We start from the raw sequence: 18,345 nt of genomic DNA on the forward strand, positions 1-18,345 counted from the left end.
CCATATTCAGCTTAAACATGATTAAGTCGAGGCCACTTGTGTTTCATTTATACTCTCATCCATTCCTCCCCCCCATTATGTTGAGGCAAATTTATATTGAAGCAAATCCCAATTGTCATATCATTTGATCCATAAATTTTCAGTTTGTATCTGTAAGTTATAAGTACTTGTTCAAAAAAAATAGCCACAATACTATTATCAATTCTTTAAAAATGTAATATTCAAATACCTAGTTATTTTTTAAATTTCTTAATTGTTTCATGTTTTGGTTTTTTTTTTTTTAGTTTAAATCAAGATCCAGGTGAGATATATGCATTGGAATTGGTTATATGTCTTTTAACTATCTTTTGACCTATGGGTTTCTCCTTGAGATTTATTTGATGAATAAATCTGGTTATTTATCCTGTAGAGTTTCTCATAGTCTGAATCATACTGTTTGCATCCCCGTGGTATCATTTAATGTGTTCCTCTTTCCTCCATATTTCTTAGTGATTGATAGGTAGATTTAGAGCTGAGCTGTCCGATACATAGTAATGAAAATATTCTATATCTGTGTGATCTGTGTTCCAATATGGTAGCCACTAGCCACGTGTGCCAAGTGAACACTTGAAATGTGATTAAAAAGATTGAGGAACTGATTTTTAAGTTTTATTTAATTTTAATTGATTTAAGTTTAAATCTAAATAGTTTCACATGGCTAGCAGCTATCTTATGAGACAAATTCAGAGGCTTGATCAGATTCAGGTTAGGTTTGTTTTTGTTTTGTTTGTTTGTTTGGCAAGTCTTGCTCATAAATGGTATTGTGTCTGGATATCTCTTTTGGTGATGTTAGCAGTCATTGTTGATAATTGCCTAAATGCATTAATTCACTAGGGGTTGCAAAATGGTGATATTCTATCTGTCTTCACTTATTATAGTTGGTAGTTCTGGAGAAAAATGGCTGCTAAAACTAACTGGAGATAAATGCTTTTTCATTATTCTTAGCATTCATGTGTTTTATAGTCTTGACTATTTGCAGGTAACCATGAAGCTCTGATATATGTAATGATTTCTAATTTGTAAATTACCAATTAATTTCTAATTTACTGAGACATCAAAGTGTAATTGCATTAATTTTTAAAAAGTCCTATTTGGAAATGAGCCAGTTAGTCTAGTGAGTGAACTTGTTAGCTCCTTGGCATCTTTATTAAAAAATGGCTTTGTCTCTATTTTATGGCATTTTATGGAGAAGTTTATGCCATAAGGCTAGTCACAAATTTGTTCTTCACCAATATCAAGGATATGACATAGTCTGTTTTTGATTGTGGTTAGTTGACTAAAAGCAGTTTGTAGAACAGTTTAGAATAAATTTATCGTTTTTTCTTCATTTTCTGTTTTCTTCTTTTCTTTTTCTCCCCTGTTCTCTAACAGGTTGGGAGCCTGGTTTTCTCTGTTTTTGGTCGTTGGGAAAGGGTCTAGACTTGCTATATTTGGACTTTCTTGACTATTTGCCAAACTAACGAACCTTTTAAGAAATGTTACCTCAGCTTAATTTAGATCTTTCCAAAGGCTTTCCATTTATAAAAGGAAGTTGGAAAATATTCTAGACAACTGATAAATCTAGAGGATAATAAATTTTACCTCTTCTTATTTCTTATGAAAAAATGCCACAAAAGCTTTTTTTTTTTGTCAAATAGATATTCTCCTCAAAAAGTGAATCCCGACTAAAACATCTGTTACAGCGAGCCCCAGATTATTGCCCTGAGACAATGGTAGGTCTTGTTTAACTTAACTATGGAAGGTTTTGTCTAAATGAAGCCATCAGATCAGTTACTTTTAGATTTAGTAAATTTTTCAATGTGATTGGAGTTTGTGGTCAAAGTAAAATGTTAGATTTAAGTAGGTACCTTACAAAGATCCTCACACAAATTGCTAGATGGAATATTGTATTTCATCTTTTATTATTTATTCTCTGATGTAGTATAAAAACAATATTAAATACAAATGTATTCCAGTCTTTAAATTTCATTATGATAGCTTATCTGGAATTTGGAATTTTACTTATTATTTTATTTTGACAATTTTATGAAAACCGTAATAACTAAATCTTATATTTATTTTGATTTTGAAAAGTTCAATTTGGGACAAGGGAAAATGTGTGCTTCTCATTATTCTTATCTTCCCATTTGCTGGTATACTGTAGATATATTGCTTGCCTGTCTGAATCATGTAACGTGAAATGTCTCTTATGCTTGGGCTGTCCTCAGTGTTTGGGATGCTCATGGTCCAGTCTAAGAAAGTCTGAGCTTGCATGAGAGAGCCTCTTTACATATGGCAGCTTGCACTATGAGAGGGGGGAAAAATTGCTGATCAAACAGTTCTGACTGACACATGTTCCTTTAGTCACTCTACAGACACTTTTGTCTTTGCGCTTGGAAACAGTGATTCCAGTAAGCATCCTGAGTAACCAGACTCATCCCTAGTGCTCTTAGATGGGAAGATGGGAAAAGAGCAAGCAATATTTTTGCATCTCAGTTTTATTTTTTTTTCTCTGAATAGCTGATTGATACTCATATAGTCCTAGAACATTGACTGTATAGAGACAAACATAATGAAATTAGCTGTATGTAATTTCTGTAGAATTTAATTGTTGTATTTAGGAACTGGTTACCTACATAAAAGCCTTTTGGTGATTACAATTTTAGGTTGAAATTTGGAGTTGTATGAATTCATCTTTGCCAGGTAAGCAATAGAAGTATAACATATAGCACTTTCTTTTTAAAAACTTATTTTGTGATTGTACAATCTGTGTCATAGTCCTATAACTTAATGAATACCCTTAAGTTTCTTTCTTCTCCTTCCTGTAGGCACCCAAATTTTCAAATGTATAATTTATTCTCCTTCACTCAATTCGTCACTGTACTCTTGTCTCCACTTGTACTCTTCTGTTGAAACTGGTCTTTGAAAGATCACAGGATCTCTTGATTCCTGGATCTTATGACTTTTTCTCAGTATTTAATCTGTTTAACTTCCCTGCAACACTTGATATTATTGACCACTACCTACCTCCTTGGCCTCCTGACCTTGTCCTCTCTTACCTTTTTCGTCTCCCCTGCCCCCATAAGGACCATGTTATTTCTATGTGCGTCCTCTTTCCTTCTCTGTCCACACTCACTCTGGTAATGGCATTCCTTCCCAGAGCTGATAACTAATCAGCTCTGGGAAGATAACTTTCAAATCCAAGTCATTGTTCCTGACTTCTAGATGTCTCCACCTGGATCTCTGCATCCAGGTGGTGTCTGAAGTGCAAATCTAAAACCAAACTCCTCTTATAACTGTCTTTCTTGTGGAAACCCTCAAGTTACCTTGATTGCCTTTTCTTTTTAGCTCCATTGACTCTCCCCTTGTAAAGTCTTGCATATGTCTTCTCTACTCCTAGTTCAAACCTTTATTATTACACTTGTGGAGTAGAATATTGTAATAACTTTGTAACTGGTATTTCAACACATTGTAGCTGTCCTCCCCACCTCCTTTAAAAAAAAATCCTGCAGGGGATAGCCACTTCCATCAGAATAAGGCCCCAGTTCCCTAGCCTAGCATTCATGGTCTCCTAGGATTAAAGCTCATTTTCCAGGCCTTGTTACAGCCAGTGCCTTGGAATAAGGGAGTATATCTTATGTATCTCTGAACTCTACAGGCTGTCACACTGTTTGAAGTTTGCATTTCAAACAAATTGGACTATTTGTCTTTTTGGAATGGCTTGTTCTCCTAATTATCCCTCTATCTAGTGTCCTGGAGTTACATGCATGCACGCACGCACGTATACATGTTCCCACCAAACTGTAATCTCCATAATGGGATTAATCATGTATTTTATCTATTTCATCACCCACATGATACCTAATAGAGTGCCTTGTACAGAAGAGGGGCTCAGTGAATATTAATGCTTGTTGAACAATTTGATATTTTGTAAGAGGCCACTGGATTTGTGGAAACAGCAATATACTGCATTGTGGTATGAAAGTTCACAGAGTTTATGACCTACATTGATTCCGTTCAAATTCTTTCTGAAATGTGAGTGATTCTGAATAGCGAGCAGCAAAGATTTAGAGAAGCTCTTCTAGGCAACGGGGTTAGATGGGAGCCTGTTGCCCTCTGTACCCTTAAAGCATGTTGGGATACAGATGCTTATGATATTTTATTTTTAGCCAGTTTTAATAATTGGAGTGGTCTGTAATTATATTTTGAGAGCTTAGCTATCTGTGGGCCATTCGTTTGCTTTTGTTTGTTTGTTTGTTTTTTTTTAACAGAATGCTTCTATTTGTTGTTTTAAGTCCTAGATTCATTTGGAGAACTATGTTACCTATTGCCTGGAATCCCTGACATGTTTTTCAAATGTAAATAATAATCTGATTTAATATAGGTGTGGATTTGCAGATCTGTGTATTACATGGAAGCAGCATAAAGCATTTTCTAAGAGAGAGAAGGAAGAATTTGCATAAATCTTTTCTCTTTTCATAATCGTTACTTGTATCTCCTAATTTTATCCTAGGAGTCATTCATTGACATTTATGATTGCAAAAAGGGATCTAAAAAATGCATTAGAACACTTTTTATAATTTTATCACCTTTTGGTATCACAATAATTTGGTTGGAGAAATAGCTGCTGTGCATAAATTGAACCGGCATGATGATTTTGCCCCATAATTAAGTGTACCCATCAAAGTCAGTCCTGGCTCACGGAGATGTCCCTGTCAGTTTACTAAATATCAGCTTTTAAACAGCATCATAGGTTTTATAGTCTTCTAGGTATCTAATACTTTGAATACAATAATACTTATGCCCTTTTTTGTTTGCTTGCTTGTTAAGTTAATTGGAATCTTTGCCTCTGATTCACAGTCTAGAGGTGAGGAAGGCCTCTCCTTGCTTTCCTTTACCTGCACGTCCTCCAGAGATGCTGTCTACCCAAGAGTGAGAATGACCTAAAGAAAGATCAGGGTGGGCAGGGAGAAGAGAGAGAAAACAAAAGACCTGATAATTATGCCGTGGGGGACTTAAGAAGACTGGTAGCGTTGGGAGTAAGCGTGAGAGGAAGGGCTTACAATTTTGAGGTCCTGCTGTCTGAGCTGGTTTTCCTGTGGACACCTGCTTGGATTTTTAGTGGCATCCATGAGCCAGTTTGGCATGCTATTTGTGTTTGTCACTGCTTATGACCCAAACGTTTGAACGTTTTGTTTTTAAGGTGTGTTTAAGAAGTCTGATGGCTGGGTTGGCCTAGGCTGCTGTGAACTGGCTATCACCCTGGAGTGTCGGCAGGCCTGCAAGCAGGTAACACTGGGCAGTCGGGCTCTTCGTCAGCATGGAGTACAGTCTGAGTTTTGGCTGTGCGTGTCTTGGACCTTGCCTACGTTGTTCGTACCTTTGAAGAGGTGACCAGTAAAAGCTGCAAATTTAGCATTTCTTGCATAGACCACTTCCTTTTAGACTTGCCGCTTTTTCAGTTATGGCTGCTGCATGTGAGACCGTCAGCCTTCTCTTATTCTTTCTTAACTTCTCTCTGCCGCACAAAGAAAGAATATTAAAGGAATCAGGGTCTTTTGTACTTTGCCTGTGATCATGCTTAATCAATGCTGAATGACTCCAGATGCTCATGTAAGTTTAGGGTATGCTTGGATGAGAGCATTTGACACAGTTGGCTTATTTTGCTTTCATCTTCCTTTCTGTCTTTCATCATGGTTTTACCCTGAGCATATTCTTATATGCCTTCTCTGTTCCTAAAGTGAGCATGACTCCTACAGTGAATTATGACTTCTCTGGTGCAGTTCAGGTTCGGCCCCTGAGTTTTTCCTCACTGTGTATATTTTCATGGTGGTTCCTCAGAGTGCTGTGGGAAAGCTGGTCTCCTGGCTCCTCATACTCCTAGTGGTAGAAATAGACTTAACTGGGAAATATAGATGGACCAGAAACCATACTGGAAATCCTTCTTTTATTTTCTTTGTCTAGTGACTGGTCTCTGGACGGGAGCATATGAGACATGGTGTCACCTTCACTTTCATACAGACCACTGGACCGTGTAGCCTGACCAACACTCTTGGGGCAGCACACAGTCCAGCATCTGCTCTTCTCCTCCAGGCATTGAGCTGTAGCTGAGTTGCAGAGGATTTGAACTATAATGGATCTGGTGGGACATAAAATAGTTGCCAGTCCATTCTGCTTCTCGCTCTCTCCATCCTCATCAGCTGGCCTGTTCAGAATTGCATGAGCCCAGATGATAGAACAGGAGGGAATAGAACAAGGGACCAGAGCCCATGGCTCCGGAACTGTGTCTCTGAATGGAAACTGATATCATCTGGGAGAATAACCAGCCCTCAGCGTGTTTGTTTTGGCTTGTTTATAGAAAGTACACACTTAAATGAGGTAAACAAGTTCTGTTCCTCTGAGCGTCAGTTTCTTCACCTGTAGAAGGGATAATACTTCTTCATAAACTTGTTAAGAGAATTACGTAAAAATAACTTTTGTTAATCACTTGGCATAGCCTTTTCCTCTTTAGTTGTTCCCTCCATTATGTATGGATTTTTTCTGAGGAAATTAGCTCAAAAGTAGGTATGGGAGGGCCGGCCCTGTGGCTTAGCGGTTAAGTGCGCACGCTCCGCTGCTGGCGGCCCGGGGTTCAGATCCCGGGCGCGCACCCACGCACCGCTTCTCCGGCCATGCTGAGGCCGCGTCCCACATAGAGCAACTAGAAGGATGTGCAACTATGACATACAACTATCTACTGGGGCTTTGGGGGGAAAAAATAAAAATAAATAAAATCTTAAAAAAAAAAAAGTAGGTATGGGAATTTAGAATATGGAGGGTTAAAGAAAAACCAAAATATAAATGCCGTGGCAGAGCTTCACAAGAAAATTTGCTACAAAGTGGAATTCAGCTAAAAGAAAAACGTCCTCTGATTTACATTTCCTTCAGAGTCATCTAGTTTCTGAAATAACAAAAGGACTGTGTTATTTTGTGAGATTAAAGCCGTTAAAGTTAGAGTGAAGTTCTAGCAAATCAGGTAGGTTCTGGGGCTGTTTGTTTTAAAGAAATTGCGTGAAATTTGTTTGTTGTAATTTAGGAACTCTTAAATATTTGAGCATAAGGTTTTCCTTGGTGAAATAAAGAATACTGTAGGGCCAGCACCAGTGGCCTAGTGGTTAAGTTCGGCGCACTCTGCTTCAGTGGCCCAGGTTCCATTCCTGGGTGCGGATGTACACCACTCCTCAGTGGCCATGTGGCGGTGACCCACATACAAAGTAGAGGAAGGCTAGCCATGGATATTAGCTCAGGGCTAATCTTCCTCAGCAAAAAAGAGGAAGATTGGCAAATCTTCCTCAGCAAAAAGAAAAGAATACTATACCAGGAATTAACATATACTTATATTAATTTTTGTTCTTTTTTGTCCTGTACTGAATAGTATGTATAATAAATTAATGGAGAAATTTGTTGTCTTTTAGGCATCTTCAAAAAATGATATTTCTAAAGTTTGCAGAAAAGAATATGAGGTATGTGTTTTATTTAATAAATTTGGATAGACTCTTCAGATGTTATCAGAATTGATAAAATCACTTAAATTTTTAAAATGAATTCATTCTTACATACATTGCCTTTTACTTTACAGAAAATATAGCCATGGCAAAAATATCATTTATGTTTTTTAGAAATGCTATGACTTTAATTGACTTGTTGAAATTAAGCATTAATATTAAAGAAATGCCTAAATCACGTATACAAAGGATTTAACCTATAATGTTTTCATAACAAAGGAAGGTTGTACCCAAGGTTGTAAAATAGTTTGTCTTAGGTTCCATATTCTCTTTTGCCTCTTTTCCTATCCCTTGACCCATCCAGGTATCCATCTTTATAAACTACCTCTAATTGAAAGAAACGAGACTTTCCTAGTGTCTTGCATTTGGGGGAACAAGGTACTAAATTACAAAGGCTGTATTAAATCTGAAGGACTCTGGTCTTCCAGTGGTCATATTTCAAGCACTGTGGCTCTAGATGGGGGAGTTACTAGGTCAGGGGTAGAGGAGGGATTTCACATCATGCAAATATGTACAGAGGATTGTCCCTGATGTGAAAAAGCTCCTCAGTGGGGCTCCTTTGTTTAGTTTCTGGAACTCCGTTGTTAAATGTGATGCTATTGTTTTTCATAGTGTAAGACCATGTAATTAAGGACACTTAAGTGCATATGCCTCATTCATCATTTTTATATATAAACATTGGGATTCCTATTGCTTTTAACAGTCTGTATTCTCTTGGAGAAGAAAGCCAGAACAACTCTTAACTGCTTCTAGATTGTGGTTCTGAATTTTTTTCTTTTCTCAAAGCCTATAATTATAGGGTTTGTCTCTCTTGATTAATATTTTTTAATTAGAGAAATCTTATCTTTTATCTCTTTACTATTTGCTAAGTTTTATCTGTTTCTCTGAAGACAAATTTCCAAATTAACTACAACTCTCTTCTGTTTTTATTGGAAGGAGCCTTGCTACAATGAAGTAAAAGATCTTTCTTTTTTTTCTTATCTCTCTACCTTTGAAATAACTAGTTTTAGTTTCTCTTGAACAAAGTGGCTAACTGTGATAATTCCTTCTTTTCTCCCACATGATGTCTGACACTGTCTACCTCCTGTAGCCTGTCCTCCATTATTTTAGTGTGCTTCCTTCTCTTGTCTGGATTTCTGCATTGCCCTAGGAAGTCTGCCAGTATGTGTTGATGAAGGCCGGGACGGGAAAGGTAAGAGAGATAAACACTGTCCTATGAGAGAAATACTAAGAGTAGTTTGCTTTTCCTGGACTATCCTCCCTTGTTTGGCCTAGAATTAAGCAACTGTTTTCCAAAAATCTATACGCCAAGAGGGTTCTTTTACATATATATGTAAAATACATACTTGTAATATACTATATATGTATATTAAAAACTGACTCTAGGGGCTGGCCCGGTAGCTTGGGGGTTAAGTTCATGTGCTCCGCTTCAGCCGCCTGGGGTTTGCAGGTTCGGACCCCGGGCGCACACTGACGCACCGTTTGTCAAGCCATGCTGTGGCGGCGTCCCATATAAAGTAGAGGAAGATGGGCACGGATATTAGCCCAGGGCCAATCTTCCTCAGCAAAAAGAGGAGGATTGGCATCGGATGTTAGCTCAGGGCTAATCTTCCTCACAAGAAAAAAAAAAACAAAACTGACCCTACAAATTATTCAAGATAATTCAAGACTCAGTTTGATTTTTTGTATGTTATTTAGAAATAGAAAGAGAGATGAGAACACTTTAATGCAGAAAGAGGGTTCTGCGTTATAAACCCCAAATAATAGTCACTCTTATGATTGTTGAAGTCTAATCTAGAGATAATGGCTATTTGTTATAAAGTGAGTTGGGTAAGTTTGGTGTAGTCTAACCCATTTTAACTAGATTGGTTGTTTATGAACATTAGAATAATTTATAAAACTAGGCTTTTAGTGTCTTTTCCTTAACACTGGAGTGGTCCCTGGAGTGAACTTCTAGACCTTTTCCTTCAGGCTTACAGTTTTAGGGCTTAGCATTTACACTGAACTGTGTTTTTGTGTCATTTGATTAGAGATTCAGAGAGTGAGTAATTATATTTGGAGGAGCTAATGTTTGTCTTTACTGGTAAGCTACGTAAAATCCCTTTTGAGGGGATTCCCTAAGAAATTTACTTACATGAATAAAGTTAAAAAATTTTAATGCCATTTAAGATTCTGTTTTGTTCCAACCAAGCTAGGATAAACCAGTTAAATATAAAACATTGTTATGTCTGATTTTATAGCATCTGGTTTCTTTCTTATGCAAATCAACAAGTATTTATTGACTACTGAGAGGCCATTTTATATATTAGAAAGAGCACAAACCTTGGATTCAGACCTAGGTTAGAATTCTGGTTAAGCCACTTATAACTTAACTTCAAATACTGAAGAATTGTATCTAATTGAGTGAAGATAATTAAAATATATACTGCACACACAAGGGCTCAGGGAAATCAGAAAGCAGAGTAAGCGTGTTGGGAATTATCAGGGAAGACTTCAAAAGAGAGAGGCCTGAAAGGATTGGTATAATTTGGGTAAGAAGACTGTGGATCAAAAGCATGTTAGCAAAAATGCACGTGGCTTGTGCAGGGGACTAAAAGAAGCTAGGCCTATTTTGGCCTCAGAATCTGTGCTTGGATAGGCAAAGTGGGACCAGATCCTGGAAAGGGGATATTTTGAGGCTCAACTCGCTATTAAGTAGAGGGAGATGATGAATCTGTAATAGAAGACCAACATAACAAATAACAAGTCTAATATTTTAGAAAGCTTGAAGTCTTAGTTGTGTGCAGGCTAAGTTTTAGATCCCCTGAACCCCCCCAATTTAGCTAAAAGCAGACAGTGCCCAGAACTGGAATGATAGCAATAGAGTCGAGTATTCAGAAATAAATCAGAGATTTGAAGGCAGAATCCACGCACAGGATTTGTTATGATGGATTGATGATAGGAGGTGATGTTCAGGGAAATATAAAAAGCAATTATTAGTGAATTGGGAGATAGAACTGAAGAAATTATATGGAAAAGCAGCACAGAAGGACAGGCTGAAAGAGAGTTTAAGGGATGTGGAGGATAGATAAAGTGTTCCAATTGGAATATTAGAAGAAGAAGAAAGAATATGATGCAGAGGCAATGTTTAAAGAAGCCCAACAAATCCCCAGCAGGATTAAAACAAAAAAAATCCATACCTCACAGATATAATTCATAGCCAAAGATCTTGAAAACAGAAAAAAAGACCTTGCCTTCAAAGGAGACCAAAAGCTGATATCTGAATAGCAACAGAGTAAGCTAGAGATAGTGGAATGATACCTAAACTGTTCTGAAAGAAAATAACTAGAATTCCATATCCAGCAAAAATAGCTTTCAAGAAAGAGGGAAAAAATGAAGATATTTCCAGACAACAAAAACAGAGAATTGCCATTACTGGACCCCTTCTAGAAGTCCTTCTCTGAAGGAAGTTCTAAAATATCTGCAGTTATTTGAGATGCAAAAGAAAATGAGAACGATGAAAATACAAAGTAACTAAATTAAAACACACCGATTGTATAAAACAATAATGTATTATTGAGTTTAAAAAAGAGAGCCAACACACAGCAACAATAGCATATACATTGGGAAGGGAGTTTAAAGTAATTGAAGTATATTGAGTGTTAGGTCTTTTTAAATGTAAAAATCCGTATCTCAGAGGTAGTTAGGAATACAGGACTAAAGATGAGGAGGATACAATGCCCAAGGTCAACCGTGAAGTAACCCTTGGACCTTGAGAGTGAAAGAGAGCTCTAGGAAAGAGAAAGTATAGAAAAAAGCAGAGAGCTGAGTTTTGAAAATTGCTTCTTTAGGGAACTAGAAGAGAAGGAGCCAGATACTGATCTGACATTTCAGTAGGAAGACCCATTCAGTAGTGAGAATGTTGGGATGAGATATTCCAAGAAAAAGAGCGCTTCCTGTCACTGGAAACGTTCAAGCAAAGGCGTACTGGATTCACATATTGTGAAAGGGATTTCTGCAATGGACAGGAGATTTGACTAATGATTTCCCAACTCTGCAGTTCTCTTATCCTGACCAATACCTAAGAAAGATTACTTCCTTCAGTACTTAAGAGTACTGCTTTCATAATCACACTTGTTTAATTAGAGCTACCAGAATCAACCAGTGGGTTGATGACTCCAATAGGGACATGTTCAAGTATAACAGGCGTGCTCAGTTCTAGGCTCTCTGTGCATTTTCACAGGCTTGGTCCTTGAGCCCCCTAGAAGTATTGGTCAGGCCACATGGGTTCGTGGATGTGTGACGCTAGAACCAGGGGTGATATTCAAAATATCCAACAACTGGAATGACAGGCACCAACGATCAGAACAGGTGCTGGCTAAACCATCAGTATAGCCATAGTGGTGCACACTGGTTGATTAGAACTAAAGTAAAAACTAATTCATGTTTTCTGTGAGGTGTGAGACATACAGTGTAATTCTTTTGGCATATAGTCTTTGTCTACAAATTGGTGAAAACATTTTCTTCTAGCCACCAAAATGGTGATTTAAAAAAAAAAGTTATTTTTTTTCTTAGATTTTTTTTTTCCTTGAATGTTAGAATAAACATCAAGATGATGTGAGGCTGGTGAATTTCCAGAGACTGACAATGGCAGTAAAGTGATGAGACACATTTTAGTTTCCAGTTCATAAATACATTTCCTACCTTTATATCAGGCCTTACCTGCCATTCTCTTAACGTAATGGTCATAAATATAAATCTTTCCATTTGCTGTGTGAGCCACTGAAGTACAGTGCTACGAATTTGTCATCAGGCTTTTACATTTTTACTTGTTTCTTCCTTCTTTCACAGATCCTTCCCTATGCTTTCTTTATACTCTTTTCAGAAATATCATTTCCAGTTCTCTCCTTTCTTTCCTAGCTTTCTTCAGTCCAGTTATTTGATGTTATTTCATTAAGGGAGGTGAGAAACTATGAAGGAAAGTCAGTAAGAGATATTTTTGTGAGGACTCACTTTTTTTTTTAATCTTAAGGTATTTATAAGTTTTAAACTAAACAGTTGCCAGACAAAACTAACATAATGTTCTGTCCTGGGGCTCTCGTTCTGTGAGAATGCTAAGATAAAATTAAGACTCTGAGGATATTAAAAAAGAGGCTCTAAGAACCACAAAAACAAGGATGGTCGGCTTTGTGAGTTCCAGGATCGGTTCTGTCAGCACCATCCTATCAACACACAGCTAAGTGCATAAGAGAAGGTGCAGGTATGTGTTAAACTTTAGTTTTTGAATATTCACATGTTCAAAATTAAAAGTGGTATACGATAAAAAGTCTCTTTCCCACCTCTGTACTACAGCCACCCAGTTTTTAAAGTCACCAGAGATATTTTATGCATATAAAAGTAAATATGTGTAAATATGTATGTATAGCCTCCTCCGCCCCCTGTAACACAGATGGTGGCTTTTCCTGCGCTTGGTCCTCGCCCTGGATGCTGTGTTTGGTGCATGTTTATGTGTGCCTACACGGGCTGTACAGTGTATCCTCAGGAAATGTCATGATAAAATGTTCTGCTTTACAGATTTCCATGTATTAATTTTATTTTGTTCCTTTTTTCTCAAATTAACCTTGATTCTAGATTTACTACCAGAAGCATAGAGGAAAAAGGATGAAAAAATAGCCCTAAAAACAAAGAGAGGAGGGCAGAGGTGTCAGGACCAGCAGGATTCTCTGGACAGCTAGAGGCCTCCTATGCCCCAGTGTGATGGAGTCTGTGCTGCACTGGTTCCAAGAATAGAGTAGACCCTCTTTTAGACTGTGGACAGTCAGCTTTGGGGGATTTTAGCAAAAAGAATCGTGTGGTACTTTGCCCTAGCAAAGCCTTCAGGACCTAAATGTAAAGCTTCTTTTAGGTAATGCTAAGGAAACTCTGAAAATTGTCAGGATATAGTAAATAGAAGACTGTCAATGGGAGGCTTTGCAAATGGTAAAATGCTACAGAGTTATGCTGCATCAGAGTGGACTTGAGCCGTTACCTGCAGCTGATGAGCTCCAAAAAGAGCGAAACCTATTAGGTCCTGCAGTACTGACTTAAGGGAGTATAAAACCTTGATTCTGTTCCATTTGTGTGTTGTTTTCTTTTGTCATATTTTGTATTTGGGAAAGGAATAACTCCTATTTAATCTCTTTGTGCTGGTGTATTTCCTCTCTAGTCCATTCTTCTCAGAAGTCATCTGAATGAGATGATCCCAAAAGGGAAATCTGATCAAGTGTAATTGGACTGTGACCCTGTCTAATGTAAATGGCCAGGTTTTCCCCCTAGGCAATCTCATCTATTCCCATAGCTTTAATTGCCTCTATGTGATGACAATTCCAGAATCTTCTTTGCTAACGTCTTTTTCTGAGCCCCTGAATCACTACTGGATTCGTGTACTTTGGATGTTCAACCGGCATTTCAAATCAGCCAAGCTGATTGTTCCCTCCCTACCTCTTCTTCCTTCCACCTTACTGCTACATACCACCACACACGTACACATCCCCAAACAAAAACTTATTTCTTTTACATTTCTTGGTTAGTTGTTCCAGTACAGTTCTCCCAGGCACATAAATTAAAAGCCTAAGAGGTATTGTCTACTCTTTCCTCTTCTCACCATCTCCCACAAATAAGTGGCTATCAAGTCCTAAAAATTTGCCTCCAAAATATGTCTTAAGTCAGTCTCCATTCCAGATCCTCACTTACTGCCTTAGCTCAGGCCTTTATCCCCCTTTTCTGGACTGCTGTGATAGCTGCCCGACTAGCTTTCCTGTCTCTAATTTCTCCTCTTATTTACTGTCTCCACTTCTCCTGGGGTGATCTCTTTGGAGACCAGATGTGGTCATGTCACTCCCTTCCTTAAACTCTTCAGTGGCTCACCTGCAGGTACATTCACGTTCCTCAGCCTGCTGTACCAAGCTTGTCTCGATCTAGCCCGACTCCTTTACCTTTCGCAGCTTGCTACTCGTAACTTCCCGGATGGGCCATGTGTTTTATTTGTTAGTTGTGGTTGTACGACCTGTTTGCTCTCCCTGGAATTCCCTCTCCCTGGATCCAGCCAGTCATTCCGTCTGGTCGTGTGCTGCAGCCAGTTCCCACCAGCTGGGGAGAGCCGATCTGTTACATATTCAGGGATTGTGCAAACCAGCTTTTAACTTGGAAGCCGACATGATGGGGGTATTTACACCACAAACATCAGCAAGTATTACAAATCAGAGCTACCCCCATCACCACCCCTGCGAAAGCTGGGCACATGAGTACCCCTATCCGACTGGCAGCCTTGGCCCCAATTCTGGCTTAGATGGTTCCTCTTTAAAACCTTTCCTTCCCAGCCCTCTTCCCTCCACACACATAAATTGATTGCTACTTCTAAATATTTCACATGATTATTATAGCATTTGTCCCCTTATAGAGTAACTTTGTTTACATGTCACTTTTTAATACTAAACTCAGTTCCTGGGGCAGAGTCCGTGTCTCAATTGTCTTGGCATCTGTCATTCATTCATTTACTCAGCATTCATTGAACTGATACACACAGAGCTAATACATTTAATGTGAATCAGGCACTGTTTTCAGGGTGCAAAGATGAAAGGATTTAGCCACCGTCTGCAGCAAGTTCATAGTCTAGTCTGTGGGAAGAGGGAAATTCAAATAGTCCATTACAGTGCAGTGAGACAAGTACTTTGCTAGAAGTCTGTACAAGACACATTGAAGCCTGGAGGAAAAAACCCTGCCCAGGGTAATGGGAAGTCTTCACAGAGCAGGTAAGACTTAAAGAATAAACAAAACCTTGTTGCCTGTAAATAGGTGCTACACTTAGTATTTTTATAAATAGAATTTTTTAATAGAAATTTTTTCCTCTCTGGACATCTGAATTACACAAGGTTCTTTGTTGCACGGTAAATAGCAGTTTTATGTGGAAACCCTGTGTAAGTGTCTGAATTAGGCATTCTTTGAATAAGTGGAGAAAGCACTGAATAGTGTTTCTGTTACACTATAATGTTGTGTAGCAAACCATCCCAAAGCTCCATAGCCTAAAACAATAACAATTTGTTATTTCTCATGAATCTAAGGGCCAGCTAGGTGGTTCTGATCTGGCCAGGCTTAGCTGATTCTGGCTGGGCTCACTCATGCATCTGCCATTTGGCAGGTCAGCCTGGGCCTGGCTGCTTAGGATGCCCTTGGCTAGGTCGGCTCAGCTCTCCGCCACGTGTCTCTCCTAGCCCTCTAGCAGGCTAGCTCACGCATGTCCCATGGTGGTAGCAGAGGCTCAAGAGAGAAAGTGGAAACGTGCAAGTGTGTGTGCAGGTTTCTGCTTGCTTCAAGCCTGCCGCTGTCCACTTGACCAAAGCAAATCGCATGGCGGAGTCCAGAGTTAGTGTGAGAGAAATAGATGCAGGGAAGTGTGAACAGTTGGGGCTGTTACTGCAGTCAGTCCACCACAAACACATCCTCCATGTTAAGCTCTGTTCTAGACTTTGTGTTACTCTGCAGATGTTACTTGCCAGGGAATTTGCTTCCAGCTGGTTGGATGCTCTGTGGTGATAATGAGCAAACTTCTTTGAGCAGTCTAGACCTATTAATCTTATTTCAATTTTGGGTGTTCATTTTTATCCAACTATTGAAATAACATTTATTATTTGGGAGGCTGAAGAAATTGAAGAATCACTTGTTTAGTGATATCCATGTCATGATTTTAAACTCCTTTACATATTCTAGTCGCTTAGACTTTTTGACTTAAAAGCCGTGGTGTCCACAACAGGAGAAAACATCTTGGAGAGGTTTAAAAACATGTCTGCTTTAAAGGTCAATTATTTAATCTCTCCGACTTAGCATTTGATGAACTAGATTTCTCATGTGAATGCAAGACTTCAAATTGGGAGAAATTTCAGTCCATCTGTGAAAAGCAAACAGATTTTATTTAGTGAGGCCTTAGAAACAGGGCAACTCCTTTACTTTTAACTAGTGGCCTTGGGAATCGGAAACATTAGATAACAGTTTATAAAATGTACTCCTGTGGATCTTTTTCCAGAAGTGACTAAATATCCAAAATTAAAACCTGTTGTTGTGGTTTTTACAAGATTCATGTGATCAGTTTTTGCTTAGTTTTCATCGTCCTCATCATTGGTGAGAAAGGGAAAGGGAGCCGGAGTAGCCAGTAGTAGAAGGGCCACTTCCCTGAAGTGGAAAAGTGTGTGGCCGGGACAGAAAGTACATCTGCAGAGCCAACTTCTGAGCAAGAAGTTGGACCAGATGGCAGGGTCAAGATGGCGGTGTAAGCAGACTCTGAACTCAGCTCCTCCCGGGGACACAGCCAATTTACAGCTACTCGTCGAAAAATTACCCCTGAGACAGAACTGAAAACTGGATAAGAGGAACTCCTGCAACAAAGGACAATCCTAATTGAGGTGGAAGAGGCAGAAAGTCCCTTCTGGAGAGGAAAAACGCCGCCTTCACAAACCGCAGCGCCTCACGGCTGACCGGGAACAGCCCAAAGGTACGCAGGGGCACTGAGCCCGGGAGCACGGGGCACTGAGCCCGGGAGCAACCCTGCTGTGGGCATTTTGTGGACCCAGCACAGTCGAGACGAGTGGCGTAATATGTGACTTTGCATGCTACTAAAACATTGGGGAGTACCCCCAGAAAACCTGGTTCACAAAGAAATTAAAACTGGCTCTTAAAGGGCCCACACGCAAACTCACCCGTTTCAGGGAGCAACCGAAAATCACCAGAAAGAAAGGTGCACAGTGCTTTGGTGAAAAGAGACTCACCTAATAGGCCCTGAGTGCATCTTGGTGAGAGATGAGCCCTCTCCAGGGACTGGGACATTGGCAGTGACCATTGTTGTGGCCTGCTGTGGGCGTGCTGACATAGACGCCATTGGAGTTCTCCCTGGGGCCTGCTAGCCCAGGGTCTGCCCCACCCACTAGAGCACTGATTTAATCCAGCTCAGCCAGGGCAGGGAGCCCACCCTAGAGACTGGCCCCACCCAACAACAAGCCCTCAGGCAACTTGTGGGCCTGCATAGATTGGTGACTGGATTCTCTGCTGCCTGGCAACTGAGCCCACTTCAGCGGGGCAGGGCGTGCACAAGGAGTGGGTGGAGACTGTGGGGCGATGGTGGAGTGTGTGGGGCTCCCACCGTGGAGAGACTAGGTCCACTTCAGGAGGTCGAGGTGAGCACACGGGGCAGGACTGTGTTGACTGTGTGTGTGGACCTGTGGGCAGCAGGGCTTGTCAGCTGCAGAAGACTTGTGCTTCTCAAAGACCCACATAGGGGGTTTGCCCCACCTTCCAAAGCCTGAAACAATTGGGTGCTCCCATGCCTGAGGCCAGCCCCACCCAATCCTCAGAGAGCTGACAAGAGACCTAAAGGCTGGAGGCTTATAGCAGTTGTAAGCCCCTGAGCCTAACAGCATGCCACGCTGGGGGCCTACTCACTTAAAAGAAATACTGCAACACAAATGTGGTATTAGAACTTGCAGCCAACTGTGCTGGGGCTTCCCACACCCGATAAAGAGACTGAAGGGCCCACAACAACTAAGAGCAGCTGAGCATTACAACAGCGGGCCAGGAGCATAACTTGGCCTCCCTGGGCACCTACAGGGAGAGCAAACAGGCCACAACAGAAGGACAGACGTAGCCCACATAGGGGTCACCCCTGGAACATTGAGAACTGAGGGAAGCACACTGCAGGCCTCTTAAGGCGTCACTTATATAAGGTCACCTATCCAAGAGCAGGATATGTAGCTGACCTACCTAATACGTAGACACAAGC

The 18,345-nt window shown here is 39.9% G+C and overlaps 1 protein-coding gene across 5 annotated transcripts in view; it reads left to right on the top strand.

Annotated features, from left to right (window-relative positions):
* Positions 1–18,345, top strand: part of RECK (reversion inducing cysteine rich protein with kazal motifs) — a 111,548-nt gene that overhangs the window by 21,176 nt on the left and 72,027 nt on the right. For 3 of the 5 annotated variants that reach the window (XM_058523511.1, XM_058523512.1, XM_058523514.1), the window contains exons 3-6: positions 1,677–1,751; positions 2,685–2,721; positions 5,222–5,307; positions 7,473–7,520. In XM_058523511.1, the coding sequence (XP_058379494.1) occupies positions 1,677–1,751; positions 2,685–2,721; positions 5,222–5,307; positions 7,473–7,520 (246 nt within the window). Of the gene's footprint in view, positions 1–1,676; positions 1,752–2,684; positions 2,722–5,221; positions 5,308–5,982; positions 6,397–7,472; positions 7,521–8,652; positions 8,755–18,345 lie in introns of those variants that run through there. The other 2 variants (XM_058523513.1, XM_058523515.1) reach the window with 2 other exon arrangements.

Source organism: Diceros bicornis, chromosome 28, assembly GCF_020826845.1.
Source record: "Diceros bicornis minor isolate mBicDic1 chromosome 28, mDicBic1.mat.cur, whole genome shotgun sequence".
Taxonomy (NCBI): domain Eukaryota; kingdom Metazoa; phylum Chordata; class Mammalia; order Perissodactyla; family Rhinocerotidae; genus Diceros; species Diceros bicornis.